This window comes from Geospiza fortis, unplaced genomic scaffold (assembly GCF_000277835.1).
Source record: "Geospiza fortis unplaced genomic scaffold, GeoFor_1.0 scaffold100, whole genome shotgun sequence".
Taxonomy (NCBI): domain Eukaryota; kingdom Metazoa; phylum Chordata; class Aves; order Passeriformes; family Thraupidae; genus Geospiza; species Geospiza fortis.
Window position 1 is genome coordinate 3,553,855 of NW_005054350.1, and position 23,651 is coordinate 3,577,505.

The 23,651-nt window shown below is 37.3% G+C and overlaps 1 protein-coding gene across 1 annotated transcript in view; it reads left to right on the forward strand.

Moving 5' to 3' along the window:
• Nucleotides 1-23,651, forward strand: part of PTPN2 (protein tyrosine phosphatase non-receptor type 2) — a 30,642-nt gene that overhangs the window by 922 nt on the left and 6,069 nt on the right. The window contains exons 2-9 of the mRNA XM_031058865.1: nucleotides 400-482; nucleotides 2,005-2,095; nucleotides 9,603-9,703; nucleotides 10,345-10,443; nucleotides 11,609-11,746; nucleotides 18,478-18,687; nucleotides 20,048-20,206; nucleotides 22,638-22,828. Of these exons, the coding sequence (XP_030914725.1) occupies nucleotides 400-482; nucleotides 2,005-2,095; nucleotides 9,603-9,703; nucleotides 10,345-10,443; nucleotides 11,609-11,746; nucleotides 18,478-18,687; nucleotides 20,048-20,206; nucleotides 22,638-22,828 (1,072 nt within the window). The remainder of the gene's footprint in view (nucleotides 1-399; nucleotides 483-2,004; nucleotides 2,096-9,602; nucleotides 9,704-10,344; nucleotides 10,444-11,608; nucleotides 11,747-18,477; nucleotides 18,688-20,047; nucleotides 20,207-22,637; nucleotides 22,829-23,651) is intronic.

Below are 23,651 nucleotides of genomic sequence, written 5' to 3' on the forward strand. Positions count from 1 at the left end.
TTTTTTTTTTAACGGGATTAAGAGCTTCCAAGAACAGTCAGTTCCATAAAACAGGCATTATGTATCAGCTAGTGTCACTAGAACAGTTATTTAAGCCTACAGTATTTTATAGCATTATTTCACAAACGAGGAAAGAAAACCAAACCCCCAAAGTTTTCTTTGCTGACTTCAAATTATGTTTTTTTCTCGGTTAAATCAGTAATTTATTTGATTTATATGTGACTCGAATACAGTATCTCTACTGCAGTATTTCAGATGTTGCAGTTTTGGATATATTTCTGTTGGATATATCCTATTATCCAGCTAGGTAGGATCGAGCACCGAGCCTGCCAGAGTTCAGGAAGGGTTTGGACAATGCTTTGAGGCACATGGTGTGGTTCTTTGGGTTATTCTGTGCAGAGTCAGGAGTTGGACTTGATGGTCTTCGTGGGTCTCTTCCAGGTCAGGATGTGATGTGGTTCTGTGTGATGGCTGGATATTATGTGGGAAAACTGATTTCTGAATTAGTCATTAAATTTCTTTAAATTTAATTCTTTTTAGCAAGCCTGCCCTCCCACACCATCACTGTAGAGGTGTTTCTAGCTATTTTAATGTTCCTTTACCAAAGCATGGGTCTGTTTCTGTGCACTGATGGTGCAGGTGCTTTAGGAAACAAAATATGTTGCATCCTGTAACTGAGTAATACAAAATTTACCTTTCATGGAAACTTGGGTATGAGTGCCTGCCAGATCCATTTGTTCCATGAGCAAATTCCCAAAGCTTGTCAGCCATGTAAACAAGAGAAGTTCTAGTGTGCTATATCAAGATGAAAAACCTAATAGATCAAGAGGTTTTTTTACAAATATGTGGAGTATTGCTGCTTGGAAGTTGCTGCTCCACGTTGTGATTTATGTTCTTTGCAGATTGGCAGTACATTTTAAAGAAAGGTCATGCAACCAGTGCTAAAAATTAGAGCTTTCTTTTGTAGTTATATTTCCGCTGATGCCCTTTCTGGCTGTGTTCATTGTCTGGGAATAGACTAGACTATTTAGGAAGTTTGAGGGCAGAGATAGTGGGAACATTGAGAAGACCAAAGAATGCTCAGTTGTAATAGGAAGTTTAAATGCCCTTTGGGACATAATGATCAAATGTAGCAACATAATCTAAAAACAGAAGGAGAATTCAAAGTAAAATATTGTTAATTCTGTACTGAGCAACATTTCTGCTGAGATGGCATCAGTACAGAGATATAAATACAGAGCAGAATACATTGAAGGCCATTTTCAGTTTTCTGCATAAGGTAATTCTGTATGCCTTAGTAAGGTTGTAGAAAAAGTGCACTCAGGGAAGAAATCAATAAAGCAGAACATTCAGAACGTGTGAACAGTAGGGTCCTTAAAATAGTGTGTGAGTCTGAGTATCTCATAGATTATTAGAAGGCTTGTGTTGATGTGTGGGGGGAACAGGCTTTGATTCACATTGATATTTGTGACTCCAGAATTCTTCATATTGGTTCACATTTAACTACAGCTGTATGGGTTGAGCCATCAAACCACCAAGAATAATCCTATGGCCATTAATAGCAGTCATAAAATCATTAACTGGTTCACTTATGTTTGGGGGGGTTTATGCTGCCAGTTGCTTTAAAGGAGCCAGCAGAATACTGCTGTTGCATCTGAGTCCCTTACTGCTTTGGGACATAATGTGCAGCTCTGAGGTAAACTGTAAGCATAATAAATATCTTTATGGATTATGTTTTTTTTTTTCCTTTGATCCTGATGCATCAGTTGCTTGTCAAATGGTGCTTACATTTGGTAGTTTTAGCCAAATGTAGGAAGATGTAAATGGCAGCAGTTTGACCATGAATGAAATGCATCTTCTGGGTGAAAATGACACTCGGGGCAATAAAACTCGGTTTAAAAAATGGTAGTTATTACTAATGTTGCTTAATTAATAGTTTGTGTAGAATATTAATCTTAATCATGTTGCTGGCTATAAGTCAATTATTTATTTTGTCTTTTTAAGGAAATCCGACACAAATCCAGTGACTACCCTCACAGAGTTGCAAAATATCCAGAAAACAGAAATCGGAACAGATACAGAGATGTTAGTCCATGTGAGTATCCTTTCTGCAGTCATTGCAGTAAACTTACTAGAACATCTCTTACCCTGTCGACACTGGAGGTGATAAATTGTGGTCATTGCAAATTTTGCATTTTGTTTATTTCTGTAGGCATGTGTCCTGTGATAAATGTTGGATTTTTGGTAACACATACACAAATGTGTATAACAGAAGGGAGGAGGGTCTGCATGTTAAGCTCATTTTGCTGAATGGTGAATGAGAGACGGTTGCAAATCACAGGTATTAGTGTATAGGTAAATTTTTGTGAGCTGCAGAGTAATGTTTTAGAGGTATTTTTCTCACAGGGAAATTATATGTTTAATAGTGCTTTATCTGTTGTAAAAATGAGTATAGAGTTTAAGTTAGTACACCTTGACTGAAAGAAATGTTTTCTTTTTGGGCTGAGTGATTCTGTACATTTTTAAGGTGTTGTGGATAAATGCCACTCAGTTTCTACTGTTGCTTTAAAAAATGTTTGAAATTTTGTTGGTTTTTCCTATGTAGTAAATAAGGTATGAGTGCTTTGTACTTCTACTAATTGCCATAAAATGGTCTTTTTGACATAATGATTTTATGTCTCACGTGAAAAAAATATTTTTTTAGACCAGCTTCTCTGCTACAGAGATGCTGTGGGCTTCTTTTCATCAGCATTTTACTTCAGAAATTGTAAGCCAAAATTATTGCAAAAAGATATGTGAGCTACAGACGGTGGAAAAAATTATACAGCTTTAATTTTTTTTTTTTTGTAGTATATTAAAGTTGGGACAGATGACATGTTTATGTGTTCCTTATGAAGTTTCCCAGAATACTGTAGGGTCCTAAAAACCACCTTGTTACTGGATCTAGAGTTTTTGGAGGGTTGCTGGTATACTGGGGCTATTTGCTTGAGAGCCTGATCTGAATACCTATTCTAAGATTTGGAGAAGTGCTGAGCTCCTTGTTTCCAGTTGAAAGTTGTGGTGACAGCATATGCACAGCACTTCTCAAAATGGCACAGAAGGGGTCCTGGATTGAGTCACACTGGTCAGATGCAGCGCTGCTCCTTAGGCTGCTGCCAGGATGCTTCCCTGGCACACAGTGAATTTGTACCAAATGGGTCCTGTCTGGCATGGTGCTGAACCCCCCCACCTGAAATTTTCTGTAAATCCATTTCCCACACATGTTGATGGAACTTAAGCTGGGAATTCAGTGCATGGCCTTCTTGCTGTGTCTGCATGGCATCCCATTGGAGGAGTGTCCAGCGTTGAGGAAGATCCCTCAGGTGAGGCAAGGCTGACTGACTGTCACCAGGCTCAGGAAACGGAGCCAGGCCTCTGGTGGACACGAGTTGGTCTGTGCAGAGGCACTAGGGTGTCCCAGCTTTGCTGTCCTGTTGCAGCACAGCATTAGCATCTTACCGGTGCTGAAAGAGATGTTTTATTCAATTTCTATTTCATACTTAAGTTGCCATGGGTGTTGTAAGAATAGAAGGCAAGAAATTAGATTTGACCCCAGAAGTCCTAGGTCTAACATCCTATACAATTTCCATGTCAGATGCTGGATCTGTGCATTTACCTACTGTTTCTTCCCATACGTGAATGTAATTTATGTGGAAAGAGTGAAAATTTACTTTCAAACTGTTTATGCTTTTCTCTTTTTAAAAAAAAGATTTTAAAAGAAATAAAAATACATGATATTATTTAGGTAGTATCTAATAATGCCTCCAGTAATACCTTACGGTTGTCACTTGTATTCATCTCCTGCAGTTATGTGGAGCTCAATATTTTCCTTAATCACGACATGCATTTTACAGTAGTGGACAGCATCAAATGCCTTTGCTTTAGTCATGGCAAAACCTGCTTCTGAAATGCATGTTTAGCAAGTAGAAAAAAAATGAAATGATTGTATTAATTCCTGGACCCAGTGCAAAAGCAGAGAGACAGATAAAATCTAGAATTGAAGTACTGGTTGGGCTTAGGAAGAAGCTAGGGCTTTTCTTTTACACTCTGACATAGATTATTACATAATGAACGAACTGAATAAGATGGTGAATTTTATGAAGAACGTGTCAGTTTCTAGCATTTATAAAAGAAGGATGGTTTGAATTGATCCACCTAGATAGCTTGCAGAACTGGGCACTAGGAGCAAAGCTGTATCAGGAGAACAGACCAAACACTGTATTTGAACTAGCTAATTCCTCCTGAATTTTACTTCTGTATTTTTAAATATGACTCAGTTGCTTCAGTAAGAACGATGAGAGTCAGGAGCAGAAAGAGGCCTGGAAGGGGAGTGTGTGATAAATAAGATTTCAAGGTAGCAGTGCCTAAATTTCAAAGCAGCTGGGATAAAAGCTGCATAGTTTGGTCACTGTGGTGAACGCATCTAATTGTGGTGCATATATGCAAGGACTTGGTGTTGCAGAAATGTGAGACAGCTTAGTTTCACGAAATCCTGATGTCTCAGTCCTTCACTTTGCAAATTTTGCTGCTTTTTAACAGTGTTTACATGAGAAACAGGTGGTACTGATATTCTCAAATAGTCAAAGGCCTTCAGAACCAGCTGTTGGACTTTTAAGATCTAGCTACTTAATCATAGTGAAAGATGTACTTTAAAATAAGAGTTTTATTTCTCCAAAAGCAACAAGAAAATGGTTTGTTAACTGTGGTAGCTGCCAAGCCCATCTAAAATCTGAGGTGGTGTGTCTGCAGGAGGAAGTGCAAAGGTTGTTCAATTTTACGGGAAATATGTCAATTACGAGTCCACGAAAAAATATTTTGTGTTGATTTGCCCCGTTTCAACTGTGATACCTGGGACAAGTTCGCTGAAACAAAGTTGCATCTGTTACATACATTTCTAGATAAAAATTGATTTCTGTTTGCTAGGAAGGGCTGAGCATCTCTGCCCATTACGGTTGAGTTTCACAGTGTTTCCTGTTTCATAAGGATTTTTGTTAGTGTCCGTTTTCATTGGCTAAAGATCTGTAGCATGTGTAAGTTTGGTTTGGTAAAAGCCCTCAAGAATTACTGTCTAGATGAAAAAAAAAATAGCAGTCTAATAGTTTGGTATTAGTCTACAATAGGCAGAGGAGTATTTTGGCTTCATAGTACTGAAACAGGAAGTTAATCTGAAATAGGTTTGGTTTGACAGCCAGTCATTTCCGGACAGATGAAACCATTTCTCAGAAAACGTTGTTAACAGAGGAAAGTAACTTGTGGGGTTGTTATTCTTTATTAATAATTTTAATGAAACTCCAAAGATTTCTGTAATTAACTTTCTTTCTAAATGTTAACCTCGGTTCTTATCAGAGGTGCCTAGTGTCTCAGATTGACTGTAAAGACCTTTAGAGCTGAAGTCCCAGATTTACAGGCAAAGAAGGAAATCCCCTCAGCAAAATTGGCAGGATTTTTTTTTTTTGCCTTTTGCTTTTGAAGGGTTGATGGGGGTTTACACAATTTTCTCTTTAGCCTTCCTTTGTAATATGGTGTGTTGCTCAAGAACCTGGGTCATCTGAGCATTTTTGCTGATAGATCATGTTGCTTTTGGAAGATCGTGCAAGGTAGTGATTTGTCATGTTTTCTTCCTATGGCCTTGAGTAGATTTTGTGTCAGATCTTTCAACCATAGGCTTATACTTGGTATAGAGTACAGGAGAGGAACATGAAGAGAATTGTGCTTTACAGGGAACAGAGTTGGAGCTGATTTGAATGGTTTTACACATGGTGCTGATTAATTGTCATTACAGGAACGTTTGTTCCCTTTCTGTCCTGTGCTTCAAGTGTATGTGCTGAGAACAGGGAGATGTTCAGCCCAGAATAAGCCTGCTGCATTTCTTGTCCACATTAGAAGCTGACATTGGTGATTTTTTATGACATTATCTAATGATTCTCTAAAATATACCGCATGAAACAAAAACATCTTACCATGTGAAACATTGTAAAACAAACTCAACTTGCTGCTGAGTTTGGAGATACTTCTTCCTTTGGGTTTGGGGAAGAGGGGAATTTTATAGCACATGCTGATCTAAACTTTATTGTGCCCTAGGATTTTTGTCCCATAATCCTGCTTACAATTGTAAGGATGTTATGCAGTAGTGACATGTATATTTTGGTATGAATACATTTCAGTGGTGAGCTAGGCCATGACTGATATGATGGCATTCATTGTGCACAACCAGTGACAAGGTGGTGAGGAAAAGTAATTTTACCTTTCCTTTGCCTTAGGCTACCTCTGAAACTTGAGACTGTAAGTCTAGTGACAGAGTATTGCAATTTTAATAATTTAGCAGCTCAGATAGGCTAGATTTAGATTAGTGAAATGGAAGGGATTTGTTGGTAGGCGGGAAAGGTTAGGCAGGGTCACTGGGAAGGCTTGCGGCTGCATATTTTATTTATGACTTTCTTTAATCCACTAAGTAGCATTTCTCCTTCCTCTATTGTTAATAGCTCTATATTTGGGGGACAGAGACATCTCTTGGATAAAAGATAATTTTGAAGTTATACAGTGTTCTAGAAACACACTTGTTTTATAAGGAAAGCCTTTCATTAACCAACTGCAAGAACTGTGTGATGTAAAATGCCAAACGTTTTGTATCTTGATTTTAACTGAATCTGTCATTTTCTGTTAAGCAAGAAGTGAGCAGATGGATGAACATTGTGAAGTTTTGGGAAGTATTGTCAGTGGGATGGAGTTCCACTGGAAATGGGTAATCAGAATTTGCTTAATCAGATAGGGTCATTCTGGGAGTGTTTTTTCTCAGTGCAGGAGCCAGAATGAGAATAATTTTTAAGGTTTCCACTTCCTTTTCAGGCTGTGTAGTTTGTCGAAATAGGGGAATTAGTGCTTCAGAAAAGCAGTACTGTTTTAGCTGCTGTGGGCATGGCAACACATAAGCTAAATCTTATCTTAAAGATAGGTTTATCATTCATATAAATCTAAGTACTTTGTAACTGGAAATTATATACCTACGGGAAATACATTACAGCTAACTCACTGTGAAAAGCTGGCTTGCTTCAGTTAATTCAGAAGAGCATGCCAGGGTTTGAATGAGATTTCTAGGTCATTGTGTCCTTTAAGAACCTCATCCCTTGAAAGAAGAGAAATCAATATATTCTAGTGGTTTGTTTTTTGGTGTTTTTTTTGTCCTGTGGACTGTCTGCCAGAGTACTTGCAGGATCTCTTCTGTTTTAGTTGGGGAAGGAGAGGGAGGCTGGCTATGCATAGAATTAGTTATTAAAGGGACTTAAAAAAAAACAACTTGCAGAACTTTATTTGTCATGTTTACAAAGCAAAATTTGTAAGAAGGGAGAAAATGAATCTGAGAATGTAAGGATTAAAGTAGGAAGCCTCCTTAGGGGCTGCAGTTATTTGTCCCTGGCAGCAGTACAGCAGCTGCCGCTGGGTGATTAAACTGTTAACTGTGCTTGCTTGCGTCACCTTTCCGAGAACACTGGTGCCGGTATGTGTGATTTACTATAACAAGATCTTAAGTTTTTCCTGTTGGCAAATGACATGTAATATTTACAGAGGTCTTGGTTTCTTTCCAGTAGAAACATTTCAGATAAAGTGATACATGAAAGGAAAAAGTAATGCTTTCCTATCCTGGCAAAATAATACAAAGAGATATATTTTACTTTAAAATGCACATGTGTCTTAATTTTGCTGTGTCTTGGCTTTGATAATTTTTTTTTCTTCACACAGGGGTATCATAATTCTTTTAAGACTCCTGAAAGTTGTGATGGTCTTGCCTTACAGCTGGAATGCTAATAAAAGCAGACTAACCCAGTATATTTCTCAAGCTTTTATATAAAAAATAAATTTTCAGCATTTTTCTGTTCTCTGCACGTTTATATGTGACTGCGTATAAAAGCTAGGAGCTAAGGGAGGTGGGGCAACAACACCAAATTTGAGTGCTTCAGCAGCAGCAAAGCAGTTCTACTTTACTGTTGACTTCTTTACTCAAATCCAACAAGATCATCTTTGGTGGTTGCCAGTAGCAGATAGATGAGGGAGAATGTAAAGGCGGATCAAGACCTAGTAAATGTACTTTTCCCAGGTTTCCAAACACATGGAAAGTGTAAAATCACATTAAATCATACAAGTTGTCTGTAGAACAAGAGTCTGTCTAATTCATTAACTGTTTTTTGATTGCCATCAGCTTTTTGCCTATCCATAATTTGATACTTGGTAGTTGCTAATGTCTTTGTGTGTTTCCCAAAGTGTTTGTCTAAAGGAAGTGAGCCTTTTGGTGCAAGGATGGGTGGGCTGGCATTTTAACAGCAGTCTGGGCCCTAATTGAGTTTTGTGGGTCAGACTAGGTGAATTTAGTTTTAAACAATGGTATTGCATCATAATTCACTCTGCTGTCAGTTTCCTTGTGGAATCTCTTCCATCTCTTCCTGAGATATGTTGAAATTTCTTAAAGTAATTTTAGTTTGCTATTTTTTATTTACTCTTCTTATTCTTCTAGGTGTTGAGCTTCAGGAGGTTTACAGTCAGTTGAATCTCATTTTCTGGCATGTAGTTGTGTACAAATTTTAAACTGAAAGTACTGTTTATTTAATACAGTGACCGATAAATAGCTGAGGGATTACTTACTGCCAACAAGTCTGATTACCTAAATGTCTCCTAGAGGTTCATAAAGCTCCTAGACGTTCATAAATCACATACTAAAAGGTTCTAGAAACAACCACAATGACTTTTTATTATGCAGCTTTTAGTTTGACAGTATGATAATCTTTCTCATTTTAATGGTAGAATTTTAAACAGAGTCCTTTGCTTGCCTCTGCCATAAAAAGGGGAATTGTCAGTCTTGCTTATGTAATTTTGAGATGAAACCACGTTGTTAGTTTAGGCTTCATTTAATTGGATGATTTGTTGACTATTTTTGGTTTTGTGTGTGCCTTTTTAGTATTTTTATGTTGTATAATATTAGACAATAGCTTACAGGGAAAATGAAATTGATCAAATTCAAGCCTGGCTTAAATTACTGCAAGTAGATTTTCCTGGGTTTTTTTTAGCTGTGTGAGCTTAGCTTTATGATTCTACGCCAACCTTTGAAACTTCAGTTCACCAAAAGTCTCGGAATTTAGGAAATAATGAACTTAGGAAATAGTGCTGTGGAGTGATCTGATGTGATAGGACAGTGTTGTCTGGTGTGAGTTGGGGTGCTGTTGTATTAAGGAAATGTAACTCTTGAGGGATGACTGTGAGGACCTTTAGGCTTGTGTGGGAGTTTTATTTTGTTTGCTTGGGTTTTTTTAAAGAAAAATAGGTATTCCAGTTTTCTGAGCAGCTTCTATTAATAGCTACCTGAAATAACTCTGATGAAATGCTAATGGGAGAATGGGACAGTTATCAAAGTTATGTGAGAAATTAGTTTCTCTTATTTGTAGCTTGCTCTTTGGGTCATACAGCAGAATTCAGTTCTAGTTGCTTGTAAACTAGGCCTAAACCTAAACTTGCCTGTTAGAGAGTATTCATCGAGATGGACGCATCATTAATTCTTAATTTTCTTTGAATTTTAGATGATCACAGTCGTGTAAAACTCCAGAACACCGAGAATGATTATATCAATGCCAGCCTAGTGGTCATAGAAGAAGCCCAGAGATATTATATTTTAACACAGGTAAGCAGTACAATTACTGGGTTATTACAGGGATTGAGAATCTAGGGAGGGGGATTTGTACAGTTGTAATTTGTATTTTAGATTGTTTCTCGTCTCCATGAGTTAAAAGTATCTCATTATTACATGAAGTACAATATCTCAGTGTGATGTAGTTGCTAACAGATTATTTTATGTTTTAAGAAAAGCTAAAGGGGATATTGAAGTATGAGTAATTTACTGCATATGAAGTTTTTCAAATACTACTTGCACTTTTCTTCAGTTCTTTTGTAAATATGTTGCAACAATACTTTGACCCCTTAAGCTATCTTGTACCTTCTGAGCATGCCTGCAGTAGCTTTTCTTCTAACAGCACAGTAGTAGTGATGCTTAAACCAAAAGAACCATTCCCTGAGTTCTTACTGTTTTGTTGTTTGGTTTTGTTTGGTATTTTTTTCCTTAAAAAAAAAAACAAAACAGGCTTTTTAAGTCCTGGAATGATCTGTGGCTACTTTCTTGCCTGCCATTTCTATAATTCTATTAATAATTTGTTTACACTTAAGGGGAAGACTCTTTCCTGTTTCCCACAGTGAACTATTAACTGTGCTCAAACACTGCTTTGCCTATACATTCTCATGCCTATTTTTGTATTTTTTACTACACAGGGTCCGCTACCTAACACATGTTGTCATTTTTGGCTAATGGTATGGCAACAACAAACCAAAGCAGTTGTCATGTTGAACAGGATTGTTGAAAAAGAATCGGTAAGTGACATTAGGCACAAAATTGTAAAATAAACCGCACAATTTTAATACAGTTGAGCAATGTTTGATAGTTACGTTAGAAGAACTAACAGATGTTCTCACTGGTGTGCAGTATAATGTGTATTTAATATGACAGTGAAGTGTGGGAGCTAAGACATACAGTTCAGTTTGGTGAAAATAGCATCTAACAAACCTACATCCAGAAGGGTGAAAGTAGCATTCTGTGAAAGGATGTACAAATAGAACTGGTGAGGAGTAGAGGCAGTGCAAGATGTTCCCAGGACAAAATGGAAGGTGGGAAAAAGTATCTTTAGATTGATTCTTCTGAATGTAATGGAGTAGTGTATCTGTTATAGAGAGATGTTAGCTGTAACAATGAAGGCAGACTGCTGCCCAAGAGCTTTTGAATTGATCTAGTTAGTTATTTTTGGTTCTTTAGAACCACAGAATACACAAATCTTCTATTAAGATGCAGTTTTTCTGCTACGGTGCCTAAAAGCGTTGCAGATTTTTGTTATAAATGCATGTCATTTGAGGGTTATGTTTTTTATACAGTGCAGATTTGTGAAAAAGATTTGACTGGTTTGTTAAAAAGTCACCTATTTTCTTGTGCAAAAAATTTCCTATAGAAAGTTTGAGTGCAGAGCAAGAGGAATACAAGACAAGAATAGTTTTGCATTGGTTTGTTAGTTCGTTCTTTTGTTTAACTAGAACCTTCCAGCATTCTGTTTCACTAGAACCTTCCAGTATTCAGCAAGCATGGGTAGAACTGGGTGTGATAGATGACTTCTGTAAATGTGCAGGTGTGCAAGTCAGAAACAAAAGGGGGAAATGCTGAAATAGCTGAGGAGAGATCTCAGTTCCCTGTAGAGAACTGGAGGGGGGAGAGGGAAGGCTTAAGATGTATCTCAAAGCTTGTTAGCCATGTGATGGAAGAAAGCATAAACACATAAAACTGGATGCCTAATAGCCACTGAAACAGTTGTAGTAACTTAACTGTAAACATTATGGACTTCAGGAATTCCTCAAAGTGGGAGCAGGTGCTTGAGTCTTCTGTACTGAACAGTATGGGCGCAGAATCTGCACATGCAAAGCCTAAGATACCAGGATATTTAACAAGGTTTTTCTTTTTTCTCTTCTTTTTCTTTTAAAAAAAATCCATTAGGTGAAGTGTGCACAATACTGGCCAACCAAAAAAGAAGACGTTATGACATTCAATGAAACAGGATTCCGTGTGAGACTGGTGTCTGAAGACGTCAAATCCTATTACACAGTGCATCTGCTGCAATTAGAAAATATCAACGTAAGCTTTGCTCAGTCTGTACAGCTCCTGTTCATGGGCTTAAGCGTGTCATGAGAACAACTTAGCGTGATGTCACTTCAGGTTTGAGTGAGCTTTTACACTGGAAATTTTAATGCACTTTGCTTCTGAGAATGTTGAAGATGTTTGTGTGGAAATAAGCAGGTGATTTAGACCTCAGTCTATACATTAGGAGAGATAACATCTTTGGCATTTGTGTACTTGTATTTTCCATTTGGCAGTACCTTAACATGCTGAATTCTAAATGATGGTAGTGGTGATTCGAAGAGAAGCTGTAAGAATTAACTTATGGGAGGAGCGCAAGAGTGGAAAATTCTGATTTCCTTTAAATATCAGATACCTGACTGAGTAATTACTGATTTTGTACTGGAACTTAAGTTTTCTATGTAATTTAGTCCAGCTGTCTTAAGTTTTTTGGGGGAGGAGTGATTACCACCTGTAGGTCAGTAACTTTATCTTCTCTTGCTCCACCTCCCCTTTTGCTCCAGAGGACCAACCACCCTTTACTCTTAAAAATTAAGCACGTTGACAGTTTGACCAAGTTAAGCTCAAAATAATTGTTTCTGGCCTGAGCTTGGGTTGGAATTTACTGCTTCTGATTCAGAGTGGAAGACAGGATTGAAGAGCTCATCTGTTTGTTCCAGCTATGTCTTGTAAGATATTCTCTCTTCCCATAAATCTTGCCTTATTTTAATTGAAAGTGCTAGTATGGCAAGTTTTCAAGGTCATCTTTGTCAGAGAACTTTGGAAAGGAAAGCTTGAAGATGTTCTGCATGTTGTTGTATACAACTATTGATACATTTGTTCCCAAATATTTGCATTTATAGTAACTGTTGATGGTATTCTGAGATAGTATTTGTTAATTCATAACCTCCCTCATGAGATCAACATGATAAAACTTGGTAGGTTGTTGCTTGGTCTTCTCCATGTTAGAAAAGCTTTATGAAATATTGTCCTGCTGACCTGTAGAATTTCTCTTTAGTAGTTTGTTTATTGACAGCAAAGGCAAAAGAAATATGAGTAATGCTGGCTAGCTAGTGCCTGATAAAGAACAATTCTGCCTTTTGGAAAGCTGAGGCAAGTTTTCCTAACTACAAAAAAGGCTTCTTCGTGTAATTGTTCGGCTGATATTGGCCCTTACTTTTAAACTTCCTATTTTCAAAGGATACTATTTTCTTTACATGTTTATGTTTGAACATAACATTAACTGCAAAATGCAGAAATGCCTCAGGGAACAGCACAATGTATACTTTAGTAGACTTTTGTGTTGGAGCTATTGAGGACTTAAGTTTCTGGGTTTGTTTTGGACCAGCAGTGCAGGTCTGTCAGCACTGTACAGAGTTTCTTCTATGTCATTGTCCTGGTTTAAGATGGCAAACCCAAGACAGTCATATAAATCAGTTTCGCAAATACCAGTCTTTCTGTAATGAATTTTTATTTTATATCTCTAGCACTCTGGTAAGGCTCCATGAATATTAACTCCAACACATAATTTTTGTAGAAGAAGCAAAACATACTTGGTTACTCAAGCAAAAAAAGCTGCATAGTTTCTAGTCTAACACTGTCAATGTTACATGCAGCCTTTTGTAAGAATTTGATAATTATACCATAAAAGTTGTGGGAACTGACTATTCGCAGTAACTTGAAATGTGAGCTTAACTGTGTTTATGTAAGTTATTCTGCAGGGGCCTTTGGTGGAGGCAGAGTGTAAGACATTTAGCCACTCAATGCCTGGAATATAGGGTGACTCATGAACAAAATATACTCTGAATGCCAGGAATACTTGAAATTTAGTATTTCCTTGAAAACAGGGAGAACCAAGGTTGTCTTTATAATGCAAGCATTCTGAGCTCAATTGTCTTACTGCAGCAAATCTCTTTAAGAGATAAACAAAATATGGGTACATGAAGAGTAAAGTGTTTATGTTGTTACCAATGAAACAACCTCTGAGTACTTGGTTGGTGGTTGGTTTTGTTGCTTATGTTAAAGATTACTTAAAGATGGGATTTCGGTCTGTTCTTTTTCAGGGTTGTATCAAGGTGTTTGTTGGTTTGATTTTTTCTTTTATATCTGTTCTAGGAAAATTTTGGCTTTGGGGCTAGCACAGAGACAATGGTGTTTATTGGTATCTTTCCAAAAGTTTTGAAAAGATACCTAATGTTCTTTGTTTTGCTGGTGAACATTTTAGAATTTCCTTATCTTTCTGCCTGACCCAGTCTGTATTTTAGAATACAGATATTTGAAGCTGCTTTTCCACCATCGTTCACTTTGTATCTTCATGGGTTTGGTGGTATTAGTTGTCAGCTTTTCTGAAAGTTGAGTGCTGCTTTCTACTGTAATAGCTCACATATCAGAACTGTCCCTTAATAGAGACTTACTGTGAAGGCTTCCACCAACCAGTGCCTCTTGGAAAATAAAGAAGGAAGATAATGTGCTCATGTTAAAAATTTACAATAATTTATGAGTGAAGCTGTTGAATGACTGTGGTTTGATGCAAAGTCTCTCAGCTTATTGGAGAAGTGATAGCCAGGTGAACGAGAGCCTATTAAATCTATAAAATTACCTTTGCAAAATGCTGCCGGAGAATTGTTAGATACTGACATCTAACTTGGGAAAGACTCCACCTTGTGTTGAATATATGTTTTTATACTTTATTTTTGCTTTTAGCTTATTTATTCCTTAACGTCACAACTTTTTGTATTGGTCTTCAGAGAAAGAAAACTTTGTTTTCAGTAATTTCAGGTACAGAGGAATTCAGACAAACTATGCAAGGGCAAATGAGCATCAGATCTTCAGGGAAAACAGGGATTGCTTGGATAATGAAATGGAGCAGTGGAATTTGATATTGCAGAAGGAACCTTCCTGAATGTATCTCAGCCTGGGTTTCTGGAAGTAAGAATACAGCAGTAGAAAGAGAGGTTTGCGAAGAAAATACTTGTTGGTGGAGAAAGGACTAGGAGAAATGAACTAAATTTGATTTGACAACTGATGGTGTGATACTTTAGAGTAAGGACCATTAATAAATCTCTAGTGGAATCTGGAGTCCTCCACAAATAGCAAATATTTGGAAAAACCCATTAGTAAAATGGATTCTCAACTTAGTACCAAGCTTCTGTGTGGCTGTGACTGTCAGATTAAGGTAATGCAAGGCTGCTTAGCGACCCTTACTAGCTGATCCTGTGGATGAACCAGAATGTTTTTGATAATTATTTGGCCTCCTTATCCTCAAGGCCATTTTTATTTAAATTTTGGAAAACCTTTTGGCCATCGTGAATGAGCAAATAGAGGAGACTCTGGTAGAAGTTGATTTATGATTTTGAATTTCAGTTTGTAAAATATTGCCATTATAGGATGCCTTTTCATTTTTATATGATCAAATTAGTTGTCAATGAACTTAAGGCATGTTCATTAAATATGGAACCACTGTATGGTTATAGGTGTTTTGTATCTCCATATATTTGACCATTTCAGTAGCACTTTGATTATGGCTTTTATTAGCAGTGTGTGAAACTTGACAGACCAGCATTGTTGTGTTATCTCCTGTTTTACTTGACCCTGAAGGCACCAACTTAACCTTTGAGCATTTTGGTAGTGTTTTATTCATGTTCAAACTCTCATGTGACTGAACAACCTGAAGTTACTCTGAAGATTTTTGCTCCTTTTTGTTTTGAGTGATTGGATAGTCACTGTAAAAAGGTTATGGCAAGGCTTGTTTTGCTGGAAGTTAATCCAGTGGCATATAGCCAGTGGGATATTCCTTTTGTGCTCAAGTCCTCATGTGGATCTCTGTAACTTAGAGCTTGTCCTTTGATCATCCTTTGATTATACTGTTGATGTTTCCAGCATTCAGTGCAGAGCTGTGCAGTCTGGTGTCTGCTTTGCAAGTTCATCAAGTTTAGCTATCTTGATTATTTATGGAAAGCTTATCCCAGTAGTTCATAAAGCTTCCACAGATGGAGTAATTTAAAACCAAAATGGTAGTTTAAGTTTTGTCCCATGGTCATTCAAGGATATTTTTTTTTTTGGTAGTTAGTTTTAGGGAATAAATCTTGGAAAATTGCATTGTGGTTACCATAGAACTAGCTGGTTTTCAGTTACCATGCAGAAATATATAATATTTCTATGTTATATCCCTTGTATATTACATATAAAATTTTATAGCACTGCCTGAGTCTTGGAAGTCATGGGATTTTTATTTGAAAAGATTAGCTAGTTTCCTGGTAACACTTCAAATTATATCAGTTGTTATTTAAATTTGACTTTTTGTCCCTCAAGAGTTGTGAATCAAAAAGCCAGACCTCTTCTCGTAACAGTCCCATGTCACTTCATGGAAGTGCTGCATGGCTCAGTGACTGGGAGTTGTTTAAGAAAGGGTGGTACAGATCCTCACAAAGGCAGTGTTTCAGCTGTACAGCTTGGCTGCCAAGCACCACTTGAAAGAGCCATTCTGTTTAAGAGAGCAGTGTGGGAGGTTTGAGATACTCAAATGGGATTTGGCTGTAGGATTAGAGACTGTGGATTCAAAGATGACCAGCTGGTTCCAGTGCCTTGCAATGGGACTCTTGTAGAGAGATGAAGAGACTAGGTATTTCTAGAATGAGCTGAAGGGATGGAAAATCATGGGATGGATAAAGCCTCCATACAAGAAAGGAAGGAAAAATGTAGTTCTGTGGGTCAGAGCAGAGTGACATGTACAACAGCACTGTTTCATCTCTCTTTTAGAAATAACTATTTCAGATTAGTGCATAAGTAGGGTCACACTTAGCCATACTTTGTTCTTTTTCTTTAGGGAGAAGATGCCAGTGCTTGTTATGAATGGCATTGGGGTAAAAAAAACCCCACAAAAGAACCCCCTCCAACCAAACAAAAGCCCATACAAACAAACCCCACGGGTCACCTTTTTTGAAATGACAGAAAAAGGCATTTTTACCTTCTTGAGGTGTAAGGGATGCTTTCAGAATGTGACAGAAAAAGGCATTTTTACCTTGAGGTGTAAGGGATGCTTTCAGAATGTTGAAGTAGAGAGTATCAATTGCTACCTACAGAGACCATCCAGATTCACCAGAAACAACTTCAGCCATTACTTAGCATGTGCATTTAGCTCACCTCTCTAGTTTTTTCCTTAGTTTTGTTTCTAGTGATGAATTGTTTTTCTTAGAAATGGAGGAAATTGCTTAAGTGTTACTTCCAGATTTCTTATGAAAAATGTGCCTCCTTCATAATTTTTAAACAGGCCATTCAGTTCATGTGTGAGTTAACTTACTACTTGAAAAACTAGGTACAGAAGAGCAGTAGGAGAGCAAATGCAAACTTTTTAATGCTTTGCTCCAGACAAGGGGAAGTCCCAGTATATTTATACAATTTTGGGCCTGATACTCCTTTTTCCCCCTATGAAATCTTAACAGAAACTTGTTTTCCCAGTATCGTAGATCACACTTTTTTGTCCTTGTTGAGCACCTAGCCAAAAGACAAAATATTTCTGGAAGATTGCTGTGCATCTGAGAGTGACTGGATTCATGTTAATATCCAGTGTTTTCTGTGAAATATTGGCAGTCTTGCAGTATTGGGCATTGAAGGCAAAAGACAAGTTGGGAGACTTATTTTTGTTACTGCAGAAACCATGAAATGGATTCTTTTAGTTTCACAAAGAAATTTCATAACTTGTCTCATAAGTAGTAGAAACAGACTGAGCAGATAAAGAAGAATACAATTTATTTTATTTCATGGCAATATTTTACTGTTGCTGAAGAACAAGAATAGCTTTTCTGGAATACATTGATTTTAAATCCTTTTGTGTTCAAACTTTGTCAAGGTTATGTAGATGTCAGTGTATGTGAAAAATTAAATAACTTAAATAATAAATTATAGGTGAATTAATTAAAAATGAAATAACTGAATTAATAAATTTTAAAAAGTAACCGAACATGTATAAAATTCCTGAGCTAAAATCAGAATTACCATGGCAAGGAGCAGCATTTAACAGCAGGTCTGAAGTGAGTTCCATAAAAATGTGATCCAGATTTCATATACATACTCTGTTGCTGTCATTTCAGTACTTGCAGTTAGATGGTTGTGTTAGGATAGGAGCTCTAACAGAGTGGTTCTAAAGCAGCTGTATGGTTTTGGGAATCCCCCTTTTCTACTTAAAAAAGATAGAAGATGTCCAGCAGAAGTCTTGCTAGACATCCTGCTGTATGGGTTTTATAGCCTTTTCCAGGAAGGAACGCTTCCTGCTGCTCTCAGTAATGTGGTTAGTATAAAGGAGATGTAATACCTCTTGGCATTAAAACTTGCTTGAAGCAAGAGTGCAGAGTGTGTACAATGCTGACATGGGTTTTTTCAGTCATGTTAATTCTAGCTGTCTAGTAACTGCTGTCAGACATTGAACTGCATTATTGGTAGACAAAGACAGACATTTGGGAGTAAATAGTAAAACAAACCAAACATAATATTGGAAGTTTGAGAAGAAAAAGAGGGGAAAAAAAAAACCCCACGTGTGGTAATAATTGCAAAGGAGAAAATTACCAACTCAGATAAAACTGCTTCAGTGTGCACTGTTGGTTGTCATCCAGCTTGAAGCGAGTTACTGGGTTGTTTGTCTTAATGGGAGGTTTAAAATAGAAAAGAGCTGTTGATTGAGCTTGGGGGAATGGACACTAACTGAGCCAGAGGAATCCTTTCTAGTTCTAGTGTTTATTTGTTTTCACTTCTAGAGTGGGGAGTCCAGGATGATCTCTCATTTTCATTATACTACATGGCCAGACTTTGGAGTTCCCGAATCCCCAGCTTCATTCCTGAACTTCCTGTTTAAAGTCAGAGAATCTGGTTCACTGAGTCCGGAGCACGGACCTGCAGTCGTTCACTGCAGTGCGGGAATAGGACGTTCCGGCACATTTTCATTAGTAGATACTTGTCTTGTTCTGGTAAGTGTTTGCATTTTCTCTGTCACCCCTTCCCTTCTACTGATACCCTGCCAACCTTCCCAATATGGGCTTTTTGGTCAGAAGGCTATAAAAACATTGAAGTTAATGACATTCCAATGGAAACTTAAATTAAGACATCATACTTTTTTTTTTTTCTTCACATATTTTGATGGCAAAACCACAGCTCTTGAAATGCATTTACAAATTCCTCTTGAAGTACCCCAGGACAATTATATATTCTCAAAGCTTCCTGGAAAGTAAACATTCTTTTCCTTTTACATAAGATGTGCTTAGAAAAGGTTGAGGATTGATTGTTTTTTCCATATGAAAAAAGCTTGTGAATATATATTGAGATGATTGAATCTGTAAGTCTTTTTCTCCAGAGCCTTTTTTAAGCATGCAGAAAATTGTTATTGTTATCTGAACTAGGATGAGAACTCCGGCATGCTCCTAATTCTCCTGCAGTGTGTAATGGAGGGTTGTGCAGAATTTCCCCTGCTGTGCAGCCCTCTGGGTAATGGGGCTTGGCAGCCTGTTCCAGTGCCACATGGATGTATAGATTGTTTGCTTATAGTGAACTGTATCATCTATAATTGCTCATGACATGAGCGAACCATGAATGTTAAATAATATTTTAAATAAATCAGGATTTTTGTTGGACTTGAAAGTCCAAGCACAGAGTTTTCTGTTTGTGCTTAGTAATAGTGACAAGGACAGCACAGGTTTAAGTGAAATAATTTCAACTGAATTACAAGAGACACATTTTCTGGTTTGGTTCGATCCTCTCTACTTACTTTTTTGTTGTTTTTTTTTTTTACTTCAGTTTTTCTTTGGTTTATTGCATTTTGAAAAGCATAGAGGTATATTTTGATGGTAATGTACTTCAGAAACACTCTGTGAATGTAATGTGGGGACAAGCATGTGCATTGCTTGGGTTTGGGGCTCTGCTTTAAATAAGGAAACTTCTGCCATAGTCAGTCAGTCTGAATTGCTGTTCTATTCAGAAGCAGTAGGAAATATTACTTTACAGCTCTGATTCTTACAGTCCTATTTCAAATTCCAAATACAAGTCTAAATAAAATTGAGCATTATCTATATGTCTTAATTTTAAGACTTAATGTTAGGGTACAGTTTATTTGTTTAATACACTGTCCTTGATTTGTTCATAGTAAGTTTTCAATAGATGGTTTGCATTTTTCCTTCAAAAACAAATTAGAAATCATTTGAGATGTTAATCTTTCTTATAACTAATAGAAGCATAATGTGGACAAATTAGATTTTAGATTGAATTTTATGATTAATTTTTACTTGTAATTATTATTATATACCATTGACACTTTCAATGTAACTTACTTTACAGATGGAGAAAAAAGACCCATTTTCTGTAGATATTAAGAAGGTATTACTGGATATGAGAAAATATCGAATGGGACTTATTCAGACTCCTGATCAACTAAGGTTTTCATATATGGCTGTAATAGAAGGAGCAAAATTTATAATGGGGGATTCAACTATACAGGTAAATGTTTAGCTCCATGTGTTTGAAGAGCAGATTGCAACAGTAGTTAAAAATAAGCTCCAGATTATTTTAAAATATGCAATTTTGTGAGATCTAAATGATTAACCTTTTTCAGTAGATGCCTAGGAGGTATCAAAGGGTATCTGTTCAGTGCCTTCTATCAAACTAAACTTTTGATCCTGTATATACGTCCCCTCTTAGATAAAATATGAAAATAATTTGTCTGTCCAAATGTTTAAAGAAAAAAATGGTTCAATTGACATTTTCAATACCAAAAAGGGAAGGTAATGCCCAGTATCACTCTGAAGATAGCAAGGATCTGTTTTAGAATTTCTTTGCTATTTTCCTAGCAGATAAGTTGCCTGATGCTACAGAAAATATTTATTGGTAAAGTTGCCTTGTTGCTTCATAGCCTTTAAAATTTGTGTTACAGTTAGTACAATCTAGCCAAGTATAATGATTTTGGGTGCAAAGAGATTACCAAATCACACTGTTTTATCGGTGCAGCTTGCAGACATAACAGCTTACAGCTTTAAGTGGCTAGCCTGGGTGGGAGGGAGAAATGGGAGGAGAGGCTTTGAAACACATTTAATTGTGCTTTCATATGCTAGGGCTCTTTTATTTTGTTGATTTCTTGAAATCATGAATAGAGCAGATAAGCTAAAACACATTTCTTTGTGGTATTGGTAGGGGTCTGATTCTTCCCTTTGACAAATGTTTCTTGACTTGCTGTGTAAATAAAGAAATTATTTTACACTACTGCTAATCAACACCTAGATAGTGTGCTGCTGGTCTGGTACCTGTGCCATACGTCAAGAAGACTTCATGATTCATTCTAATGCTAACAGCAGTTTAGTCTCTTCATTTGGTGGAAGCTGTTTCTGGTGGTATGAGGTATTCTGTCTAGTAATATTTTTCTGCTTTGCTTTTTTTAGAAGCCTGCTCCAAAGTGAGCAGCTCTGGTTCCAATACTTACCCATCTAGATCACAGGATTTCTTACTTCTGGATACAAGGGAGCATTGTCAACTCAGAATACTGCTTGTCATGTTCAAGTGTGTTATTTATTCATAGTAAGAGAATGCCTAGGAAGGCACACTTCTCATTTGTTCTCTTTTTCTTGTTACGATTGTTCAGATGATCTTCCTTAAATCAGTGTTTCCTGCAGTGCAAGGCATTTGTCCTGATGCTTCTCTCTTTAGACCTTGGCATTATGTGCAGAAAATCAATTGGCAGTGCTCAGAAAAGCACATTTCTCTTTCAAGGTCAGCTAGGTCATTTTTATTCCATGAGGAATGGTTGACTCTTCAGAGTGTGAGAGGTGTTCACTTCTCTCTGCTACTGGTGGAGAGGGCCTGAAGTTACTGATTGCCTCTCTTATTTAACATTAGCCAAATGTTCATCTCTGATATCTCCTTGGATTTTGGAAGGCAGTAAACTGTGCAAACACAACATTAGATTTTAATGGAGGAGTCAGTTCATTGTTAAAACTCATTTTGCCAGCAGTCCATTTATAAGTAGCTGATTTTTTATATCACTTTGAGTTTGATATTTAGTTTAGGCCAGCAGTCTTGAAATCATTCCACGGACAGGAGTCTATTGCTTGGTTTGAGAAGATTCAATTTTCTGTTCATCTACTTTATCATAGACTTCTAAAAGTAACTGATTTTTTTTCCTACAAGGTATTCTATGTCTCTGTGGGCACTGGCTGATTTGTGTGAGAAAAGTGATTATTTTTTAGGGCTGATTCTTTTCCTTCCTGTGCACTTTCTAGGCTTCTGCATGAAATTTTATTGTAGCAATTAGTTCTTCAGACTATTTATCATTAGGATAGAGGTCTAGCAAAACAGGTTTACATCCAATTTCTTTTTTTATTCCATCTTATTTCAGATTACTTCTCAAAACAAGATGAATAACTGTTTTATGCTGCTGCAGATCTCTGGGCTAACGGGCCACTAAGTGAAATAGTAGGCCATGACTCTGGCATAGATAACTCTTTGTTAAATTTTCCCAGTTCTCTGTTTTTAGGCAGTTCTTGTATACAAGGTCCTGCTGTATTTTGAAGCCGTAAAAGGTAATAGCACAGCACAGGCCTGTAGCAAGTAGAGGGAGATGGGAAGTGCAGGACAGTGCAGGATTTTATAGGGCACAATGCTTCTTAATTGTGGAGCTGCTGTGGACAGTATAAACCCTGAAGGTAGAGGCCTCATGCCTTTGCAGCGACACCATCCTGGAAAAATAGGAAAAAGGATCATTGATGGCTGTGGGAGAAGACACATCTTGACCTAACTTTTTTTCTTCATCTGGCAAATTTTTTTCTTGATCTGGTAGTTCCTTTAATCTACTTCTGTGACTGTTGTTCTGGAAGACATCTTGGCAAGGGGGCCCTTTAATATTAGGGGAATGTTTGAAATGTGTTCTGTTTGTTTTCAGGAACGGTGGAAGGAGCTCTCTAAGGAGGACCAAGCGCCAAGTTCCGAGCAGTCTCCTCCACGCCCAACCAAAATAACCACAGAGAAATACAATGGGAACAGCGTAGGCCTGGAGAACAATGATCAGATGGAGAAAATAAACACTGACCTGTCCACTAAGGTTCAAGATATCGTAGATGGGAACATTGAAAAGTAGGCAAGATAATGAAACTTCAAAAGGCAGATACACTCTCTCAAAAGGCTGAATTATTGGGCTGCTTTGCTTATTGTAAAAACATTCAAGATCTTCCTGCAGTAGCAAGGGAGAACAGGCAGTATTTGACTGTCTTATTTAATGATTTTAAAAATAACACCTCAATGATTCCTAGTGGTTTGGTTTTATTATTCAGAAGTCAAGAGAAGAAAAGCAAGTGTCTCTAACTGAAGCAGCTAGACCTCACACTTTGAAAGCATTTTCTTAACAGATTCAGTGAACTCCATTGTGAAGTGTGAATGAGGTCCTAAAATTGTCCAGTATTTCATACTGATTTTTAAATACAATGCTGACCTATGTTTCAAAAATTACATGGTTCCTCAGAAACACAAAGGTTTTATCACATACCACTTTCTCTGTCGTGGTTGAAATTGTATCTCTGGAGCCATGTATTACCCTCTGTTCATGTTAAATCTGCCTGCTGTGAGTAGGTTCCTGTGGTTTAGCCGTGTCAGGTGAATTTGCCTTTCCCTCAGGAGTGTTGATGCCTCAGCTGGGAGGCACGGTGTCACTTGGGCCTTTCCACATGTGGGTTGCCACATGTTGATCCATGGCCAGAAACTGGGCCAGGGCTGTGCCAAGCTGAGCCATGTGGTGCACAGAAGGAGGCAGGGTGTGTCCCAAAGGGCTGCAGCTTGAGATGAGACACAGCAGTTCAGCGTAGATAGGCTGGAATTGCAAAATAACAGTTAATGCTGTTATAATAACAGCTAATATAACAGCTCTTATAAAAACAGCTAAATAAATGCCCCCATGAGTTTC